This window comes from Xiphophorus couchianus, chromosome 11 (assembly GCF_001444195.1).
Source record: "Xiphophorus couchianus chromosome 11, X_couchianus-1.0, whole genome shotgun sequence".
NCBI lineage: Eukaryota > Metazoa > Chordata > Actinopteri > Cyprinodontiformes > Poeciliidae > Xiphophorus > Xiphophorus couchianus.
Window position 1 is genome coordinate 14,568,780 of NC_040238.1, and position 17,903 is coordinate 14,586,682.

A 17,903-nucleotide genomic window follows, 5' to 3' on the forward strand; every position below is an offset into this window, starting at 1 on the left:
CTCCTCTGCTGCCTCCTGATTGGCTGAGCGGCTCTATGTGACAAACTATGTGACCGACCACAGATGCTGCGAGGCTCGGCCGACCTGCTGGGATGTTTGTTGTCTGGGACTCAGCTGGACCAGCGAGGAGCCGGGTCAGTGAAACAGACGGAGGTGGGAGGGCGGGACAGGGTGTTCTATACCAACCCAGGTCAAAGCAGCAGGTGGACTGGTGAAACTGGCCGTAGGGTCAAAGGTTAACCTTCTGGAGACTCATTGATCCGAGGCCGTTAGCATCAACCAGAGTGGCTCAGTGCTGGACTCAGTTCTGTTTCCTTGTCCAATCATTAACCCCCTGCAGTCGTCCTCTGCTGCTCCACTCTGCTCCGTCCTCCAGTCCTCCAGTCCTCCAGCAGCCTGCAGACGGTAAGTACAGCCAGAAAATCCTCTTTTCTTTTTCTGTAATCCTTCAGGAATTTCCCCAGACTGTTCAGATCGTTCAGGTTTCGGGTCCCAGGAAGACGGGGGGTTTGGGCGGTCCGGGATGTTAGTGGGTAGGTTTTGGGTGGTTGATGAGTTTTGCTGTGACGGACCTGCAGTTCGGACACTGACGTGTCCAGGCCGCTCCTGACTGTCCACATTGCGACCCTGGGATGGGCTTCACCGACTTGCTGGACCAGGTGAGTCCGCTCTCTTCCTCTGCGGCGCTCCTATCACCTGATGAGTAACTTTACTGTTGTCTGGCTGCCATGGTTGAGGTGGGCGGCTTTGGCAGGTACCAGTGGATCCATGTGATACTAATCAGTTTACCTGGTCTGATGACGGCGAGTCAGAACCTGCTCAACAACTTCGTCTCAGGAATCCCGGTCCACCACTGCAAACCAGCGACCAATCAGAGCCTGCATGACCTGGGGCGCACCTACCAGGTAACTGTCTCTCCTCCAGGTTCTGGAAGAGCCACTCAGCCAATCAGGAGGCAGCAGAGGAGACATGATGAAGCTGCTGGAGGCTCAGTGTGGGCCTCGTGCTTCAGAGTTCTAAGTTTGAGTTTTCACGCTTTCCTCACAAGGCACGGAGGGAATCCTGAAACATTCAGCTGCATGAACCCGCATGTCTTTCCAGGCTCACAGCGTCACCTTACAAAACCTAACAGAAAAAATAAAAAAAAGAAAGGATCAATTCAAGTGAAAATGTTTCTTCGAACTCAGCAGAGAATAACTCCAGAGTGGATGGGAGATCTATTATGGCTTCAAATGTTTTTGTATACCAGGCTAAATGAGGCTCAGTTTCATTATCGTCGGCTGAAAACGTTTGTGTGGCTGCTGCGCTTTTCCACAGCAGGAAAGGTTTGCTTATGTTCACGCAATACTCATGAAACAAAGCTGATGCACTCTAATTGGCTGTTCTAATGTGGAGCTCTGATTGGCTGTTCTAATGCGGGGCTCTGATTGGCTGTTCTAATGCGGAGCTCTGATTGGCTGTTTTAATGCGGGGCTCTGATTGGCTGCTTCAGGTGGACGAGCAGCAGCTGCTGAAGGTCTTCATCCCTCCAGATCCTTCAGGCAATAGACTCGACCGCTGCAGGAGGTAAACTGGTTTCTGCCCTTTGTTCTCCTTTGTGGCGACATCTCTGACATGACTTCCTGTCCTAACTCAGGTACGTGGAGCCGCAGTGGCACATGTTGAGCCTGAACATTTCTCTGAATGCCAGCGAGCTGCAGACCGAAGGATGCGTGGATGGATGGAGCTTCGACCAATCAGAGTTCTCAGCCACCACCGTCTCCGAGGTAACAGCTGTGATTGGCTGATGGAAAGCAGGAGATGATTGGTTTGGATTCAGCCTGCGGCTGATAACAACATTAACAGCATTAATAACATTACTAACTGGATTAATAGCATTAAGAACATTGATAATAACATTAATAATAGCATTAAATTCAAATTCAAGTACTTTATTAATCCCAAAAGGAAATTAAATGTTGTAGATCGTGATGGCTGTTGGCAGGACAGATCTCCCGTAGCAGTCTGTTACAGTGAATCTGAAGAAGCCTCTGACTGAAGACACTCTGATGAAGAGAATGGACAGGGTTAGCTAGAATTTACTTGGTTTAATGAAAAATCCTTCTTTGCATCGTCATCTATTCAGGTCCCTAGTTCAGTTCTGATGGCGCTTTCATCAACAGACTGATGTTAGATAAAAACCTTGACGGATCTTATCTTCCTCCTGTCGCTCTGTTCTTCTTCAAGAGAACTGCGTCTCCAATCTGTCCAGATGAACACTGAGGTTTTTATATTCCTAAGCCATTCCTCTGGGTCTCTTCCTGGTAGGACCTGAACTCCTCACCAGGAAGTCTCCATCCTCACCACATGCTGATCCACCTCAATTGGTTCCTCTCAATGTGAAGGAGCAGAGGCTCTACTCTGAGCCCCTCCTGGATGACTGAGCTTCTCTCTCTAAGGGAGAGCCCAGACACCTTGCAAAGAAAATGGAAGGCATGTTGGTGCGATTGAGGAGGTCTTTGAAGTATTCTGCCCACTGGCCCACAACGTCACGAGTCAAGGTCAGCATCACACCATCCCCTCTATAAACAGTGTTGGTGCCGTACTGCTTCCCTCTCCTGAGACAGACGTCTTTCTCCATGGCCTTTCTGAACTCCTTCCACTCCCGAGTTTTTGCCTCAGCAACCACCCTTTGGACTGCCTGTACCCATCAGCTGCTTCTAAGGTCCCGCGGGCCAAAAAGGCCCAATAGGACTTCTTCTTCAGCCTGACAGCATCTCTCACTGAAGGTGTCCTCCAGCAGGTTGGAGGGTTGCCGCTCCAATAAGCCGCCTCAACAATGGAGGCGTGAAAATCCCCCAGAGGGGCACTCTCCAGTAGCCCTTCTAAGGACTCCAAAAAGAGAAGATAATCTGAACTGCTGTTTGGCGCATAAGCACAAACAACAGTCAGAACCCGTCCCCCCATTAATAGGCGGAGGGAGGCTACCCTCTCATTCAGCGGGTTGAACACCAATGTTCAGGCACCAAGATTTGGTGAAACAAGTTTGCTCACTCCTGCTCGTCGCCTCTCACCATGGGCAACTCCAGAGTGGAAGAGTGTCCAACCTCTCTCAAGGAGGCTGGTTCCAGAACCAGAGCCATGCGCTTCAGCTTCAGCCATGCGCTGAAACGAGACCGACTCCACACAGTCCTTGTCTCAAACTGTGGTCTGTTAGTGAGGCAGCCATAGATCCAGGTGAGGCCGAGGCGCCACCTGAGTCTGCTGGAGACTCACCGATCTGTAGAGCAGATTATGCTAAATGGAGAAATCAGATAACCTGATCCTCAGATCCGCTGCTTTGTCCAGGTGACAGGCGGGTGGAGCAGGTGTATGATGGCGTCTCCGTCTCCATGGTGATAAGCAAATTTCAGGGGTTCCTGAAATGTGCTTGTCTGCTTCCTCAGATAGGTAAGCAGAACCTGACCATCTCACATCCATCATGGACTTCATCATCTGTCAGAGGGAGGTAGAGGAGAATCTGAGACCATCTGTCAAAATATTACAACTGAAGCCAAACTGGATCCTGCAGTATGACAATAACTCCATCCTCCTAACAGGAAATGGACGCTTCCTTTTCGACTCCTCTTGGACTTCTGGCTTCAGCTGTGGTATTATTTCAGCTTTTACTCCAGAAAGGCAAGAATGGAAGTTTGAAAAAGAAAAAATGTCAATGAAAGTTCAAAGCGACTCCAACATGCTACCACTCTGAGCAGCCCAGCTCTAATTAATAACATTAATACCAACATTAGAAACAGTGTTAATAACAACAGTAACATTAATGACCAAATTTATAACAACATTAATCACATTAATTCACTTTACGATAATAAATTGCTTCATGTTTCAGAGCTTCTAATGCCCCAACCTGACTTTATCTCTCCACCCGTCTGTCTCAGTGGGACCTGGTGTGCTCTCTGCGTCCTCTGAAGCAGATGATCCAGACCATCTATATGGGTGGCGTTTTAACCGGAGCCATTGTGTTTGGTGGCCTGTCAGACAGGTGAGATTCACCTGGTCATTGTTTCACCTGACCCATCAGGGCTGTGGGAACAATCAGACATGTTCTATATACTAAGTCTGAATTCATGTCATTTCTATCAGCCATAGGCATTTCCTAACACTCTGTTTGTCTCTCAGGTTTGGCAGGAAGTCTGTCCTTATATGGTCATATCTACAGCTGGCTGTGCTTGGCTGTAGCTCCGCCCTCTCTCCTTCATACACCGCCTATTGCATCTTCAGGTTTCTGAGCGGGATGGCTATGTCTGGAATCATCCTCAACGGAGTCTCACTCAGTACACGTTTACCTGTTTACATGTCTGACTGGTTGCCTGTCTGTTTGTCTGTTCAATCATTTAGCTATAGAGCTTAGAGCTGTAACAACACATTTCCCCAGTAGGGGGCGTCAAAATGTTTTAAGTGAAAACTTTTTCTGAAGAGCTCTTCTTCTTCTTCTTCTTCTCCTTCATTGAGAAAATTAAACCAAAATTTCAGTAATTTCTGTACTCCCCCCTTTTTAAATGTTAGATTATTGGAGGAATGTAATTATTAGAAATATTAACATTCTTTGTTTATTGTTGGATAAAGTAGAACAGCTGCAATATCTGTGCTCGCCTACTGACCGTCTTCCTTCCTGTCTCTCCTCAGAGGTGGAGTGGATCCCAACCAAAACCCGGACAGTAGTGGGAACTCTCACCTCCTTCTTCTTCACCTTTGGTCAGATGATCTTGGCAGGCCTTGCCTATTGGCTGAGAGACTGGAGGAAGCTCCAGCTGGTCGTCTGCGCACCTCAGTTCCTGTTCTTCACCTACAGCTGGTCAGTGAAGCCCTGGTACAGTGGATCCCCGGGATTCATGGGGGTTAGGGACCAGAGGCGCCCACCAACTGCTAACATCTGTAAATACTCGAGACCACGTTTAAAAATGCTCCTAGCTACGTCTCTTAATAGTTCATACACCAAATATACCTTTGCACCAGGGATGGAGTCGAGACAGATTCTTCCAACACCAGAACGGGGAAAAACAGGCGGGGTGGGGAATGAGGAGGGTGGGGAGTCCACTGTACCTTCCTATGATTGTCCTGTGATTGGTCAGGTTGTTGAATGTCTGCCATGTGATTGGTCAGGTGGTATGTAGAATCAGCTCGTTGGCTGGTGCTGAACCGTCGGTCTGAGGAAGCCTTAAAGGGTCTCCACAGAGTCGCTCGGATCAATCGGAGACCAGAGGCCATCAACAAACTGACCTTAGAGGTAACCTCTGACTACATGTACAGCTGTATTCTGACCAATGAAGACCTGACTTTGGCACCACGTTACTACAGGTACTTCACTCTCACATGAGTAAAGAGATTGAGTCGAGCCGTTCATCGTTTACAGCCTTCGATCTGGTGAAGACCAGAAGGATAAGACGCATCTCCATCTGTCTGACAGCCGTCTGGTGAGAAATTCACCAGTTTTAACCAGCTTCACCTGTTTCTTTCCTTCATGTTGCTGTTCCTGTTGGGGTTAGGTGTTCACAGTGAATCTTGTTATGGAAATTTCATTTATCAAAGAATGAGAATCTGTTTCAATAATAAGAGAACAATTAATCTTTGTCTTTAAGTTTATTTATTCAAAGGCAAAAAGCGTTCGAAGTCCCGTCTCACTGAACGCAGTCAGGAGAAGAGCCCTGAACACAGTCACATCACATTGTTGTAAAGTCACAGCAAGGAAAAGACCCACCCAAAGTCTGATCTATTGCCAGATGGACCACAGTGCTTACCCCCACCTCATGAACTATCCCTCACCTCTTGGAGGGGACGACTTTATGGCAGGAAAGAGAACCGATAAGGGTTTCAGGAGAAACTTCTAATTTTTCTTTGTCAGTTTCTCATGGGTGCTGGGTCGAACAAGGGTACAAACTACATTCCACACGTCAGTCCTTTAAGACAACTGCCAGCTTAAGCATTTTACCCAAGATGTCTTCAGGTCTCTTATACTATCACAGCTGCAGAAACAGCTAAACATTATCTGGAAACTTCTTTAATGGAAAAACACATCTTGCAGAAATACAAAAACACAGCAGCTATAATCAGTAAATAAATGTTAAAAATGTATCATCAGTTCCATCAAAGATGAAATAAGGCTAAAAACAAAATTTTCTATTACAATCTCTTCCTGTGCAGGTGTTTACCTGTGTACCTGTCTGCAGGTTCTCCACCAGTTTTGCTTACTATGGTTTGGCGATGGACCTGCAGAAGTTCGGGGTGAGTTCTCTGATTTCTGCTCACCCGTCTTCCTTGTTTCTGGAGTGAACTGCATTCTGATTGGCTGTGGGTCGTTCCAGGTAAGTATTTACCTGATGCAGATCATCTTTGGAGCCGTAGATATTCCTGCAAAGTTCTTGGCTCTGGGCATGCTCAGTTACCTGGGCAGGCGGGTCTCCCAGGTGTCGTGCCTGTTCCTGTCAGCTGTCATCATCTTTGCCAACATCTTTGTCCCCACAGGTACAGAGGTTCTGGTTCTGATATGATCCTAAATCCAGTCCTGACTCACCCTGATTCCAGATCTGATCTCTACCCCGTCTTTATTGGGTTTCCAGAACTATCTCCCGTTCTGGTTCTGATCCTGACTCCGTCTCTAATCTTTGTTCAGATTATGTGTTAAATTCTGACCCGACTCACAGTGTGGTTCTGATTCTGACTCAGGCCAAATCACTGGTTCTGATCCGGATCTAATCTCTAATCTGTGATTCTAACCCTGATCATTTTGTGATGTGTGGTTCTGGTTTTAACCCGGTCTGTTGTCTTGATCTGGTTCTGGTTCTGGTCTCTATCCTGCAGACATGCAGAGCCTCAGAACCACCCTAGCCTGTCTGGGTAAAGCCTTCACATCGGCCTCCTTCACCACCGTCTACCTGTACACCGGAGAGCTCTACCCCACTGTCATCAGGTGGGTCCAACAGGCCCGGTTCCATCCTCATCAGAACTTCTGACCCGGTTACCAGAACATGTTGTGATGTCTTTCCAGGCAGACAGGAATGGGCTTCGTCTCCACGATGGCGAGGATTGGCAGCATGGCAGCGCCTGCAGTTCTGATCCTGGACGAGGTGAGCCTGACTGGAACCAGAACCAAAATCAGAACCTTCTGGTACATTTTATAGCTAAACAGCAGCTGGTCCGCTTGGACAAGAAAGTATTTATTCAGCTTCGGTACAACAGGTCCAATTGAGATGTAAACATGGTTCGGTTTTGGCCAATTACAGTCCAGCTGTTAGGAAGCTAACATTAGGTATTGATTAATTATTGATCATAACGGTTCAGTTAGAACAAGGTAAATGTCAGATTTTTTTTACCTCCCCGCTTAAACGTACAGTATCACATCATCACCGTAGCAACCGACCCACAGAGCTGTTCTTCACATTGCCAGGTGTTTCCTGCACTACCCAGTATGGTCTATGGGGGCGCTGCAGTGCTGGCCAGCGGTTTCGCCTGCTTCCTGCCGGAGACGCTCAACAAGCCGCTGCCCGACACCATCGAGGATGTGGAGGAAAACAGGTGAGCTGTCTGCTGCGGCTCCAGAACTCTTCAGGTTCTGACCCGAATCCCAAAACAGAGAGCTGCACCTCAGCCGGTTCTGATGAAACAACGCAAACATTACAAACAGAACAACTCAAAACCTGCCGAGGTAGGTCCCACCGTGGGATCCTGCAGTGGGATCTTGAGGTTAGACCCGGTATCTGGATCCTTGTGATCGTGGTTCTGTGGTTCTTTTTTCTGGGTTCTGGGAAGTTTTGATGGACGGCATCCAGAGCGCTGCTCCTCCATGACCCTGGAGCTTTCTGATCAGTTCTGTCCTCTAATAAATAACCTGATTGGAATCATTAATTATTCTGTGTGTCAAGGACTGGAGGAAGCTGTGGCTCCCACCTGAATGAGGGCGTGGCTCTGAAAGAGGGCGTGTCTTCTCCTGATGACTGCAGCGTGGTCACAAAGGAAGGCGTGGCCTTAAAAGGACTGAATGAGAAAGAGGGTAGTGGCCTCAATGCTCTCTAACCAATCACAGGATGCTACATCACAGGGTCTGGGCCAATCACAGCAGACCAATTAGACATGTGGACAATTTTAACAGTGAAATTTAATCTATAATCAATTAGCAGGTGATTGTTTATAGATGAGAACATGAGCTGACCAGATGATGAATGGCGTTTAATGTCTTGAGTTGAGATATGAATAAATTGACTGAAGACACTGATTATTGATTACTGATTATTGTCTGAAGCACTTATTGGCTGCCGTCAATAAACATGTTGATAAATTGAGTCTGAGCTGTTTCTTTTCTCAGTCACATGGTTCACAGGTCTTGTGTGCTTCAAGAACATTCAGCAGGGATCATGGATCCAAAGGAGCGTGGCCTATTACCCACACAGGTTAGCATGCATCAGGTTCAGATGCCTTCATAGCTTCGATGACGGTTGCTCTCCATCCTCAGCATCACCATGGCAACATGGTCCTCAGACAGGAAGAACACTGGATGATCTCACTGCTGTCTTCTCTCCTTTGTCTCCCATTAAACTACTAGAAGGGAGACCAAACTCCTCCCCCTGCTGGAGGGTGTGTGACCTGCAGCACCATGTTAGTCCTTGTGGACTCCTGTTTGTCTCCAAGTTATTGAATTGACTTCAGATGTTTTTGTGCTTTAGTTTTATTCCTCGGGGTTATTCTGGTTCTGGTCAATTCCCTTTTGCTGTTCAACTTTTCGGTTTACCCGTTTGTTTAGTCATGTCCTTTTCTGTACTATAATAATAATAATTATAATAATACATTTTTTTAATGCCCATCACATCTTGAGATCTCAAAGGGCTACGTTGTGTCACTGACAGGCATCAGCAGAATTAATAAATCTGTTCTTTTATCAAGTTCTGGTCCATGTGAACAGAACTGTTCACCTACTGTCTAAGATTGCAATAAAGACTTTAGACCCTAAGCTTTGTTTTAAACTGAGCTGCAGTGACCCGGTTCAGGTTCTGTTCAGTCATCATCTGTGTTTTGATCCATTCAGGGTTCATTCCCCTGCAGTTTGCTGGTTGATGGCCCAGCTGGAAGCGATATTGAGTGGTGTGGGAGGAGCTTGTTTTCTCAAACAAATTCTCCATCTACCTACAGCCAGTATCCAATAGCAATTCACCCCGAGACACAAACATACTCGTCCAATGTACAGAAGTACCAAAACTCCATCAAACAGATTGAACTTAATCCTGGTAATTTGACGTTACATCAAGTTCAGGTTATGATGGTGAGTAAACCAGACATTTACTGGCTTCATCAAGTGGCAGTAGAAAGAAATAACATCCATATAACAGGAATAAAACCTCCTTCAGGCCAGAGCCTGAATTAGCGCGAGCAAACATCTTCTACAACCAAAGCTTAGAGAAGTCAGATGCTGTCAGAGGAAGCACTGACTTTCTATAGGGAGAAGTAATACATCAGGGACTCCTTCATTGTTGAGAAACAGGGAAGCAGATAAATGCTGAGTCTGGAAGAACATCTCTGGATGGAGAACAGAGAATATGTGGATGGTGGCAGCAGTGAGGGAGGAGTCACAACATCTTATCTGCTCAGATGAATCCAGCCTGATAGCATCAATAACAACTAACAAAGTGGAACATTTTAATATACAGATGTTATGTTACTCCAGGCTTATGAATAGCCTGGAGTTGTTTATTCATTTATTTAAGAGATTTTGCTGTGATGTGGATCACGTGAGTCACGTGATCCTGCTGCTGGATCCTAACGGGTCTTCCCGCCGGAGATGCGGTGGGTTTCATAGAGAGAAGCTCCGACCACAGGATGCGCCGCCTGTTTCACCGGCTGACAAACGATGCGTAGTCACAGAGTCTTGCTGAATCAGCCAATCACAGACGTCGCTCTGCCCGCTGTCATTAACTGACAGGACATCGGACCAATCAGAGCAGCTCTAGGCAAGCGGCCGTGGAGCAGGAGGGCGGGGCTTCATCGCCACTCAGTAGATCAACGGAACAAAATGGCGGCCGTGGCTGCGGAGCCAGGAGCTGCGGTTCCGACCACAACACGGTCCGAGATTCTGCCGGAACCCGGACCGTACAGCCCCGCACATCACGAGATTCCGGCGGAACCCAGCGACGGCCCAGAATCCAGTCCAGGCGGGAACCCAGACAACGGAGAATCCAGGGAGAGCCGCCATGTTGGTCCGGAGCAGAACCCCGGGGCGGGACCGGTTTTACCCGCGACAGACAGAACCATAGAGGGTCAGCTAGACCGGAGCGGGACCACAGAGGATGTGTTGAACCGGAGCGGCGTCCACCCGGAACAAACCGCGACCACAGGCCTTTCGAACCTCCCGGTGGACTGCAGCGGTTCTGAGAGGGTCTTTCCCGGACTGCCGAACTCAGGTAGTACCAGTACCTATCAAACCATTCCCCTGGACCCGCAACCCCCCGCAGTTTTTCTGCACTCGGTTCCGGACCCCGCTCCGGTCTCTGAGGCCGGTCTATCTCTGGCCGAACCGGCAGAACCTACCGAGACCACGGAACTGGACCGGTGTTACACGATTCTGGAGCAGGAGGAGTTGGTACCTGGACCTACGGAGGATTCAGTTTTGGATGAGAACTCAGAATCCGCCAACGGGTTCTGTAAGAGCTCAGCGAGACCGAAGCTCGAGGATAGCTCTGGGTCGGAACCGAGTTCTGTGCTGGACCTGAGTCCTGGTGCCGAGGTCCGAGTCAGCCTGGAGCACGTGATCGATGACGCGCTGGTGGTGTCGTTCCGGCTGGGGGAGCAGGTCTTCTCTGGGGTTCTGATGGACGTGTCCAAAAGGTACCGATCACACCCACAACACCCACCCAGCAGGTTTTGTATTGTTGTGACCAGAACCTAACAGGGTCAGAACAGAACTTCTCATGCCATGTGGGTTTAGGGTCAGTGGTCAGAACCGACCCGGTTAATGGTTGGCCCTGAAAAGTTCTGATGGTTTCTGACTGGATCCATCCATTCATCAGTGGAAGACCTTCTTCTTCTCTGGTGTTTTTCCAGTAGCTGAGCCAGTGTCGGGTTCTCCACATCATCTCCAAGTTCTCGTCTCTGCATAACGATCTCTTCTGACAGAGCTGGTTCTGACAGAACCGGATCGGCAGCATTGTTTTGGTTCTGGTTTCTACATGGGTTCAAAGGTCCAGAACCTTCGTCAATTGTCCTCAGAGCTTTCGTCAGTTGTCTTCACTATCAAAACAACATGGTGTCCGGCTGAGTTTTGGGTCACATTTGATGTTTTTGTGCACCAGAGGCAGAACCTCTACAGCAGGGGTCTCCCAGTCCAGCCCTCAAGGGCTACCAGCCTGCAACTTCTATGCGTCTCTGCTCCAAAATATCTGAATTCCCTCAGCAGCGTTCATTCAGCTCTGTAATAGGCTGGGAACAAGCAGGTTATTTGATCCAGGTGTGTTTGAGCAGAGATGCATCTAAAAGTTGTATCGTGTTGCCCTTAAGGACTGGACTGGGAGACCCCTGATCTACAGAACCTCTACAGACCTTGGTCTCAGTAACACAGCTCAGCCAGCTTGGTCTCTAGAGAGAGACTGGTTGAGGTCGGCCATCTATGGGTCAGAACAGTTAGGTTGTTCATTGATCATGAAGGAAATTATGTGGCCCATTCATACAGACAGTAAAATTAAAGAGCCACTAGATAAAAATTAAGTATTAAAAAACAAATGTCAACATGATGATGATGATAGCAGCTTTATTTCACCTGATGCCCACCCACCTGGTTGGTTCTGACAGGATGGTTCTAGTTGGGTTCCTCTCATCCAGCACTGCAGGAATTCTCGCTGGGTTAGGGTTGACCCTTCCAGACCAGCTGATGACTCAGCAGGTTTTGGTTCAGAAGTTCTGGGCCAAAAACAACAACCAGATTGGAAGTAAGCTGAGCCAGAACCATTCAAACTCTCCAAATCTTGGTGTTGCTATCTGGGTTGGTTGTGAGGGGGTTTTGACCCGGTTCTGATCCGGTCGATTCTATTAATCAGATGTTCTGGTACCAGCTGTTGTTCTGGTTATAACAGTACTGCCCTGTCTCTGCAGGTTTGGACCTTTTGGGATTCCTGTCACCGTGTTTCCCAGACGAGACGACCGCTGCCGTCCTGCGGCGTCTCTGCAGATGGCCGCCGCTAGCGACAGGCCGCGCACCGAGCTGGATGAGGCAGCCGCCCCCCAGCCATGCGGCCCCAAGCCGCCACCGCTGTTCCAGGAGGGGGCGCCATACCCACCACCTTTGTTCATCAGGGACACCTACCACCAGGCCTTACCTCAGCCGCCGCCACGTAAGATCAAGAGGCCGAAGCGGCGTTACCGCAGCGAGGAGCCCACCTCCATCATGAACGCCATCAAGCTCCGCCCCCGCCAGGTGCTCTGTGATAAGTGCAAAGGTGTGGTGGCATCAGGTGGCCATCGGGAGGCGCGACGGGGGGAGGAGGCAACGCGGCGGCGCCGGCCAGCGGACGCTCCCATGTCCTCGGAGTTGAAGCGTCTGAAGATGGACGACAAGTCGGGGCGCAGTACCGACAAGCGGTCGTCAGGGTTACAGGGGCCACAGTCCTCACGGCGTGTCCTGAGAGGTGTGGTCTCCTCTTCTTCCTCGACGGCGGCATCTGGCCGGATGCGCCTGCAACTGAACTCTAAGAAGGGTTTGACCCCGGCGGCAGACCGCCCCGACGCTCGCAAGGTCCTCCAGAAGTTGGCTCCGCACCGCCGGCCCAAAGACCAGAACCAGGACCGTGGCAAGGCGGTGACCCGGGCCGCGACGCTGCAGAATCACGGCCAGAAGGTCCACTTCACCCGCCGCTTGCAGAACCCGGGCGGTGCCACTGTCCCTGGGCCGCTGCCACCCAGAATGCGCCTCAAACCTCAAAGGTATCGTACCGACGACCCGGCGCCGAGCTCCGCCTCTGAGGCGTCGCCCCGAACCGCTACAAGCCCCACCCCCTCGCCTCCAGCTCCTCCCACCCCTCCCCCAGCCGCTGTCGCCATAGAAACGAGTGACGGAGAGGCGCAGGAAGGAGCTGGCTGGCAGGAGGCGGAGCCTCCCCTGCCGTCCTCCTGCTCCCTAGACTCCTCCCACTCAGAGTGCAGCTCCACAGAGACCTTTGACCTCCCGCCCCCCGGGAACCCCCCCTCCTCTTCCTCTGCCCCTCCCCTACCCCCACCTTCCTCTTTCGTCCCTCTGTGCACCCCGCTGGCGGGCGAGGACGAGGAGGACGGCGACCCGAAGCGCCGCAGGAAGTCGTCCACGTCCTCCTCCTCCTCGTCTTCGTCCTCGTCGTCCGTCTTCTCCAAGTCCGTGTCCAAGTGTCTGCTGCCGGACGGCCGCACCGTGTGCGTCGGCGACATCGTCTGGGCCAAGATCTACGGCTTCCCCTGGTGGCCGGCACGCGTGCTGGGCATCACGGTGGCGCGCCGCGGTGACACGGGGCTGGCGGTGCGGCAGGAGGCGCGGGTCTCCTGGTTCGGCTCGCCCACCACTTCCTTCCTGCCGCTGGCGCAGCTCTCGCCCTTCCTCGAGACGTTCCAGTCGCGCTTCGACAAGAAGAGGAAGGGGCCGTACCGCCGGGCCATCGCCGAGGCCGCTAGCGCCGCCAAGCAGCTGACGCCAGAGGTCCGTGCGCTGCTCACGCAGTTCGAGACGTAGCATAGGCCCCGCCCCTATTACACTGGCCCCGCCCCTTTCATTCACTGGGAGGAGCCAACCCAGACTAATAAAGACTGTTTCCTGTGTGGAGAGGAGGGGAGGAGCCTCAGATGGCAGGGGGCGGTGCTTAATCTTCCATCTGGTCAGGTGGCAGCATTTCAGCTCGCTGATGTCATCATTTATCAGGAGATTCAGAGCGATGATTGGCTCATCAGGCTGACATCATGATGACATCACTCTTACCTGACCTTTTGTAAACACTAATTTCTCATCAGGCTCCATAATGGTGAGGTCATCAATCAAAATGGCTGACAGTTTTATTTTTGTATCTATCGATGACGCTCTGGCGCCCCCTTCAGGTCTTACTGGGGCTTGAAATGCTGACACACTGACATCACTTCCTGTCGAGTTTGACTGAAAATATTTGTACTTTATTTTGAAGTTCTGTTTAGACATTTAACTGTGAAATTGAGTGTGGTCCAAACTGAGGCTGCGGGTCCAGAACATGGTCGGGAGTCACACACTCTGGTCCCTAGTGTGCTTACATCATCGCAGCTGCGTTTGATTGGCTCCAACCGTCACTTCAGTTCATTGGTAAACTGGGTACCTTTAATATGGTTCCCAACTGGTTCCCAGTAAGGTGGGTTCCAGTAAACGGCAAGTAGTTTTAGCCAATCAGATTGTTCGATGTAGCTCTTGGATCCTCCTGGTTTACGTTCAGAGACGTTTTGTTTTGATGTCTCACTCGTTCTGTGTTTGGAGCCCTGAGCCTGAGTTCATGGACCGGGGACAGGTGGGACAGGTAGGACACACTGACTGTTAGCCAGATGAGGATGATGAAGGTGGATCTTCTCTCTGCTGTGACTGTCGGACTCTTTTTACCGTCTGTTTGCAGATCAGAGACTCTGACCAGTGTACATGTCTTTCTGTTTGAATCTGTTAATAAACTGTCCAACTGCTCTTTAACCATCGTGGGCGTCATCATTTCCGTGGGCGCCATTACTTCCGTGGGCGCCATTACATTCCCCTCTGTTTGACTGCCGGTGCCTTGCTCATGGGCACGCCTCAGACTTTCTCACCTGCAAACAGATGTTGGGTAAACTGGTCTGCAGAGCGGCTTCAGAGTGGGAGAGTCCCAGCAGGCACTGGCTGAATCAGTCTGTAGAAAGTATTCACGCCCCTTCCAGATTCCTCTGAGGGTTTCAGATCATCAACGCGTGTTAGCATCAGACAACCTGAGAAATGAGCAGGTTTCCTGGGTGGGAAAGTATTCACAACCTGAACGCAGTAACTGGTCCCATCAAGTGTTTCCAATGGGAACGAGTTTCTGGCGTCACTGGGTGAACTCTGACTCCTGCTCTGCCGGGGGCTTTAATTCAGACACTGGAGGGTTTTCCAGCTGGAGGAACCTGTTGGGAGTCAGGCTGCAGCGTCTCTGGTTAAATACTAGGCTTTGACTAGGCCACCCCATATAGATACTTTATAGATAGATGCAGCTCTGTCTGCAGATTCGTGACGTCCCTGAACTGATCCGCTGTAGATGTTCCAGACCTGTAACTCCTAGATATGTCCCTGGTCCAATTAGAACCTCCTCTAATTGGAGGAGGTTCTAGTTCAGGCCGGTTCTCCTCAGGGTTCAGTCCGGCTCTGCTAGTGGTTCTGGGTCTCCACAGGTGGGGTGTGAGTTTAGTGAGGAAATTTTCCTGTCTTATTTATTTTGTCGATTCCAGCAATAGATGATCAATTTTATTCCTCAGCGATGTAGCAGTCAGCACTTACAGTTTAACTGTTGGAGATTAGCTGTTATAGCTTAGCTGGTAGCGGTTATAGCTTAGCAGTTAGCTGTTATAGCTTAGCTGTTAGCAGTTAGCTTTCTGTCTTCCTCGGGGGTTTCTCATGTGCTCTGGAGGTTTTGCACATCAGAGCTGCTTCTGGAAATCTTGTGGCCTACTTTCTGTTGTCAGGCAGGTTCTGTGACCCCTGGGTTGCGGAGGTCAGACTGATTAACTGAACCTCAGGTCCGAGTTGGTTTGGAGCTTTTTCCTTCAAGGATGAAATCGTGATTTAAAACTTTTAGCTTTTATTCAGGTTGTTTGTGTCTGAGATGAGTTGATGATCTGAAACAGCAGCGAAGCTCACACCTGTGTCAGTGGGTGGCGTTTATTGTGTGACATGAGCACAAGATGGAGAGCAGCTGGAAGCACCTGGTTCAGACCGAGCCAATAATCAATGAATTGATGATGTGAATAAAGTGTAAATAGCCTTTCTGTGTCTCTGCAGCGCGCCGCTGAAGAGCTGCTGACGCTGGAGGCCGGCTTCACGCAGGGGCGGGGTCTCAACACACATGGACATCAATAATCAATATTTAAGGCAGAGTTTATATTTATGAAGAAAAATCAATGTATTGATCTTACTGCTGTGTTTCCATGGATACTAGGTACAGGTTATAGGTTCTTGCGTCCTTCAATCAGAAATTGATCAGTTGATCAACTCAGCTCGGCTCCTTATGGAGAGTTTCCTCACCTGCAGACGCCATCTTCAGTTGGAACCAGCAGGTGAGGCTCCGCCCCCAACCCCTCACCTGGGTGTGGCTCCAGGTGAAGCGGTGGGAGGGCTGAGCGGCGGCTCCACGCTGCACAGGCCAGAGAAAATGATCCGTTCTGATCCATTTTCAGACAAAAATGAAAAAGTGATACGTTTTTATTTGGTTTTGAATCGGATGCAAATTATCAAAATGTCGGACCAGATGTGATTCTCATCTTTATTGATCGGGTTAACGTGACCCGGAAATATTTCTGCGTGAAATGCCAGAGGTTTAGTGACACTGTGGAGGCGCTGGGGCCAAACATGGACCTGGCATGGTCAACAGCAGCCTGAAGCACGCAGATGTTTCCTTCCTGCTGAGGCTGAGGGACTTCCTGCTCAGAAATGAGCCGCAGAACATCAGCAGAGAAGAAGACGTCGGATGCTGGGGTTGGGAAGTCAACACAGGCTGTGACGAACTGGGAACCAGTCTGGCAGGACCATCCCTCACTCCCCTGAATGATACCCAAAGCTCTGCTGGACAGGAAGACCGCCTGCTTCCTGTTCCTCTCAGTGTCTGGTTCTGATTGGACGCTTCAGGTGACCAGGGAGTTTCTTCCTCCTTCACGTCCTCATCCTCGCTTCATCCAGTTCTACTCGTTGTTTTCAGCTCATTTCAGTCTCACGATGGTTCCTCTGGTCCAGTTTGGTCCGGTTTGCTTGTGCCTATTCCGTTCTTTTTCTCTGGAATGGTTGGATCCGGTCCGTTGTGATCTGGTCCAGTCTGGTCGGGTCTCTGTCCTCCAGCTACTTTTCTGGAGGCGTGGCAAAGCGCTGGTGAATTTTGGTCCCATGAGTCTGCTCTCCAAATCAGCCTATCAGAGAACAGGTTCTCTAGCAGCTGATTCTCCCAGTGATTATTCAGATCTGCCCAGTTCCTGGTCCAGTCAAAGTATTTCAGTGGGAACTAATGAATTTAATCGGGTCAGAGTGGATATTTAAACTGGTTTGGTCTGAAATGGTTTCAATGTCTGAATTTATTTCAATATTATCTGATTAAAACTGCTATGTAGTTTAATCTGATCTAACCGGGTTAAAACATGTTTAAATTGGTTTAAACTGGCCGGAACTTGGTATTAATGGTCTGAAATAGGTTAAATCATTTGGGACTGGTTCCACAAAGTTTAACTGCACCAGTAAACAATCTTTTGAACTGGTGAGAAGTAGATTAAATGTGCCTGACATGGTCAGAACTGGCTAAAACTGGTTTAACTGGTTATAACTGCCTGACCTTGTTAAAACTTGTATAAACTATTTTGAACTGGGCTGAAGTTAGTTGAACTGGTTAATACTGGTCTGACCTGGTCTCAACTGGTTTCCACACCTTCTGAAATGTTCTAAACTAGTTTAAATCAGCATCCTGCGATTGAACCAGTGGGAACTGGTCTGAACTGGTTTTAACTGGTTGTCTGATAACTTTTTGAAGGTTTGATTTTTTTCTTCTTTTTGTTTGAGTTGAAAATGATGCAGACAGGAAATTGTTTTAATATTGTTTACAGATGGAAATGCAATAAAAATGCTGCATGTGTGAAACATTTTCCTGTGTCGGTGGGTTATTGATCAGGGGTCAGAGGTCACATCCTGATGATGTTTCCCACCTGCTGTCCAC

At 49.5% G+C, this 17,903-nt stretch overlaps 2 protein-coding genes across 4 annotated transcripts; both read left to right on the forward strand.

Moving 5' to 3' along the window:
• The first annotated feature begins 198 nt into the window (after positions 1–198).
• oatx (organic anion transporter X) lies at positions 199–8,315 on the forward strand. 3 transcript variants are annotated; one of them, XR_003597122.1, is made up of 16 exons: positions 199–405; positions 579–659; positions 738–905; positions 1,493–1,566; positions 1,637–1,766; positions 3,918–4,021; positions 4,159–4,313; positions 4,666–4,834; positions 5,143–5,266; positions 5,338–5,453; positions 6,207–6,261; positions 6,342–6,501; positions 6,838–6,946; positions 7,029–7,103; positions 7,424–7,551; positions 7,899–7,951. XR_003597122.1 is itself a non-coding variant. In XM_028030382.1 (16 exons), exons 2-16 carry the CDS (start codon positions 633–635, stop codon positions 8,047–8,049), a joined length of 1,749 nt encoding a protein of 582 aa, XP_027886183.1. In that variant the 5' UTR covers positions 207–405; positions 579–632; the 3' UTR covers positions 8,050–8,315. The 3 variants fall into 3 exon arrangements, 1 of the variants encoding a protein (XP_027886183.1); XR_003597121.1 differs by having other exon boundaries at positions 201–405; positions 7,025–7,103; positions 7,424–7,681; positions 7,899–8,037; XM_028030382.1 differs by having other exon boundaries at positions 207–405; positions 7,025–7,103; positions 7,899–8,315.
• A 102-nt stretch (positions 8,316–8,417) lies between these two features.
• On the forward strand, positions 8,418–17,829 carry pwwp2a (PWWP domain containing 2A). Its single transcript, XM_028030377.1, has 3 exons — positions 8,418–10,848; positions 12,109–13,678; positions 15,992–17,829. The coding sequence occupies exons 1-3, from the start codon at positions 10,037–10,039 to the stop codon at positions 16,067–16,069; spliced, it is 2,460 nt and encodes an 819-aa protein (XP_027886178.1). The 5' UTR covers positions 8,418–10,036; the 3' UTR covers positions 16,070–17,829.
• Positions 17,830–17,903: the final 74 nt, after the last annotated feature.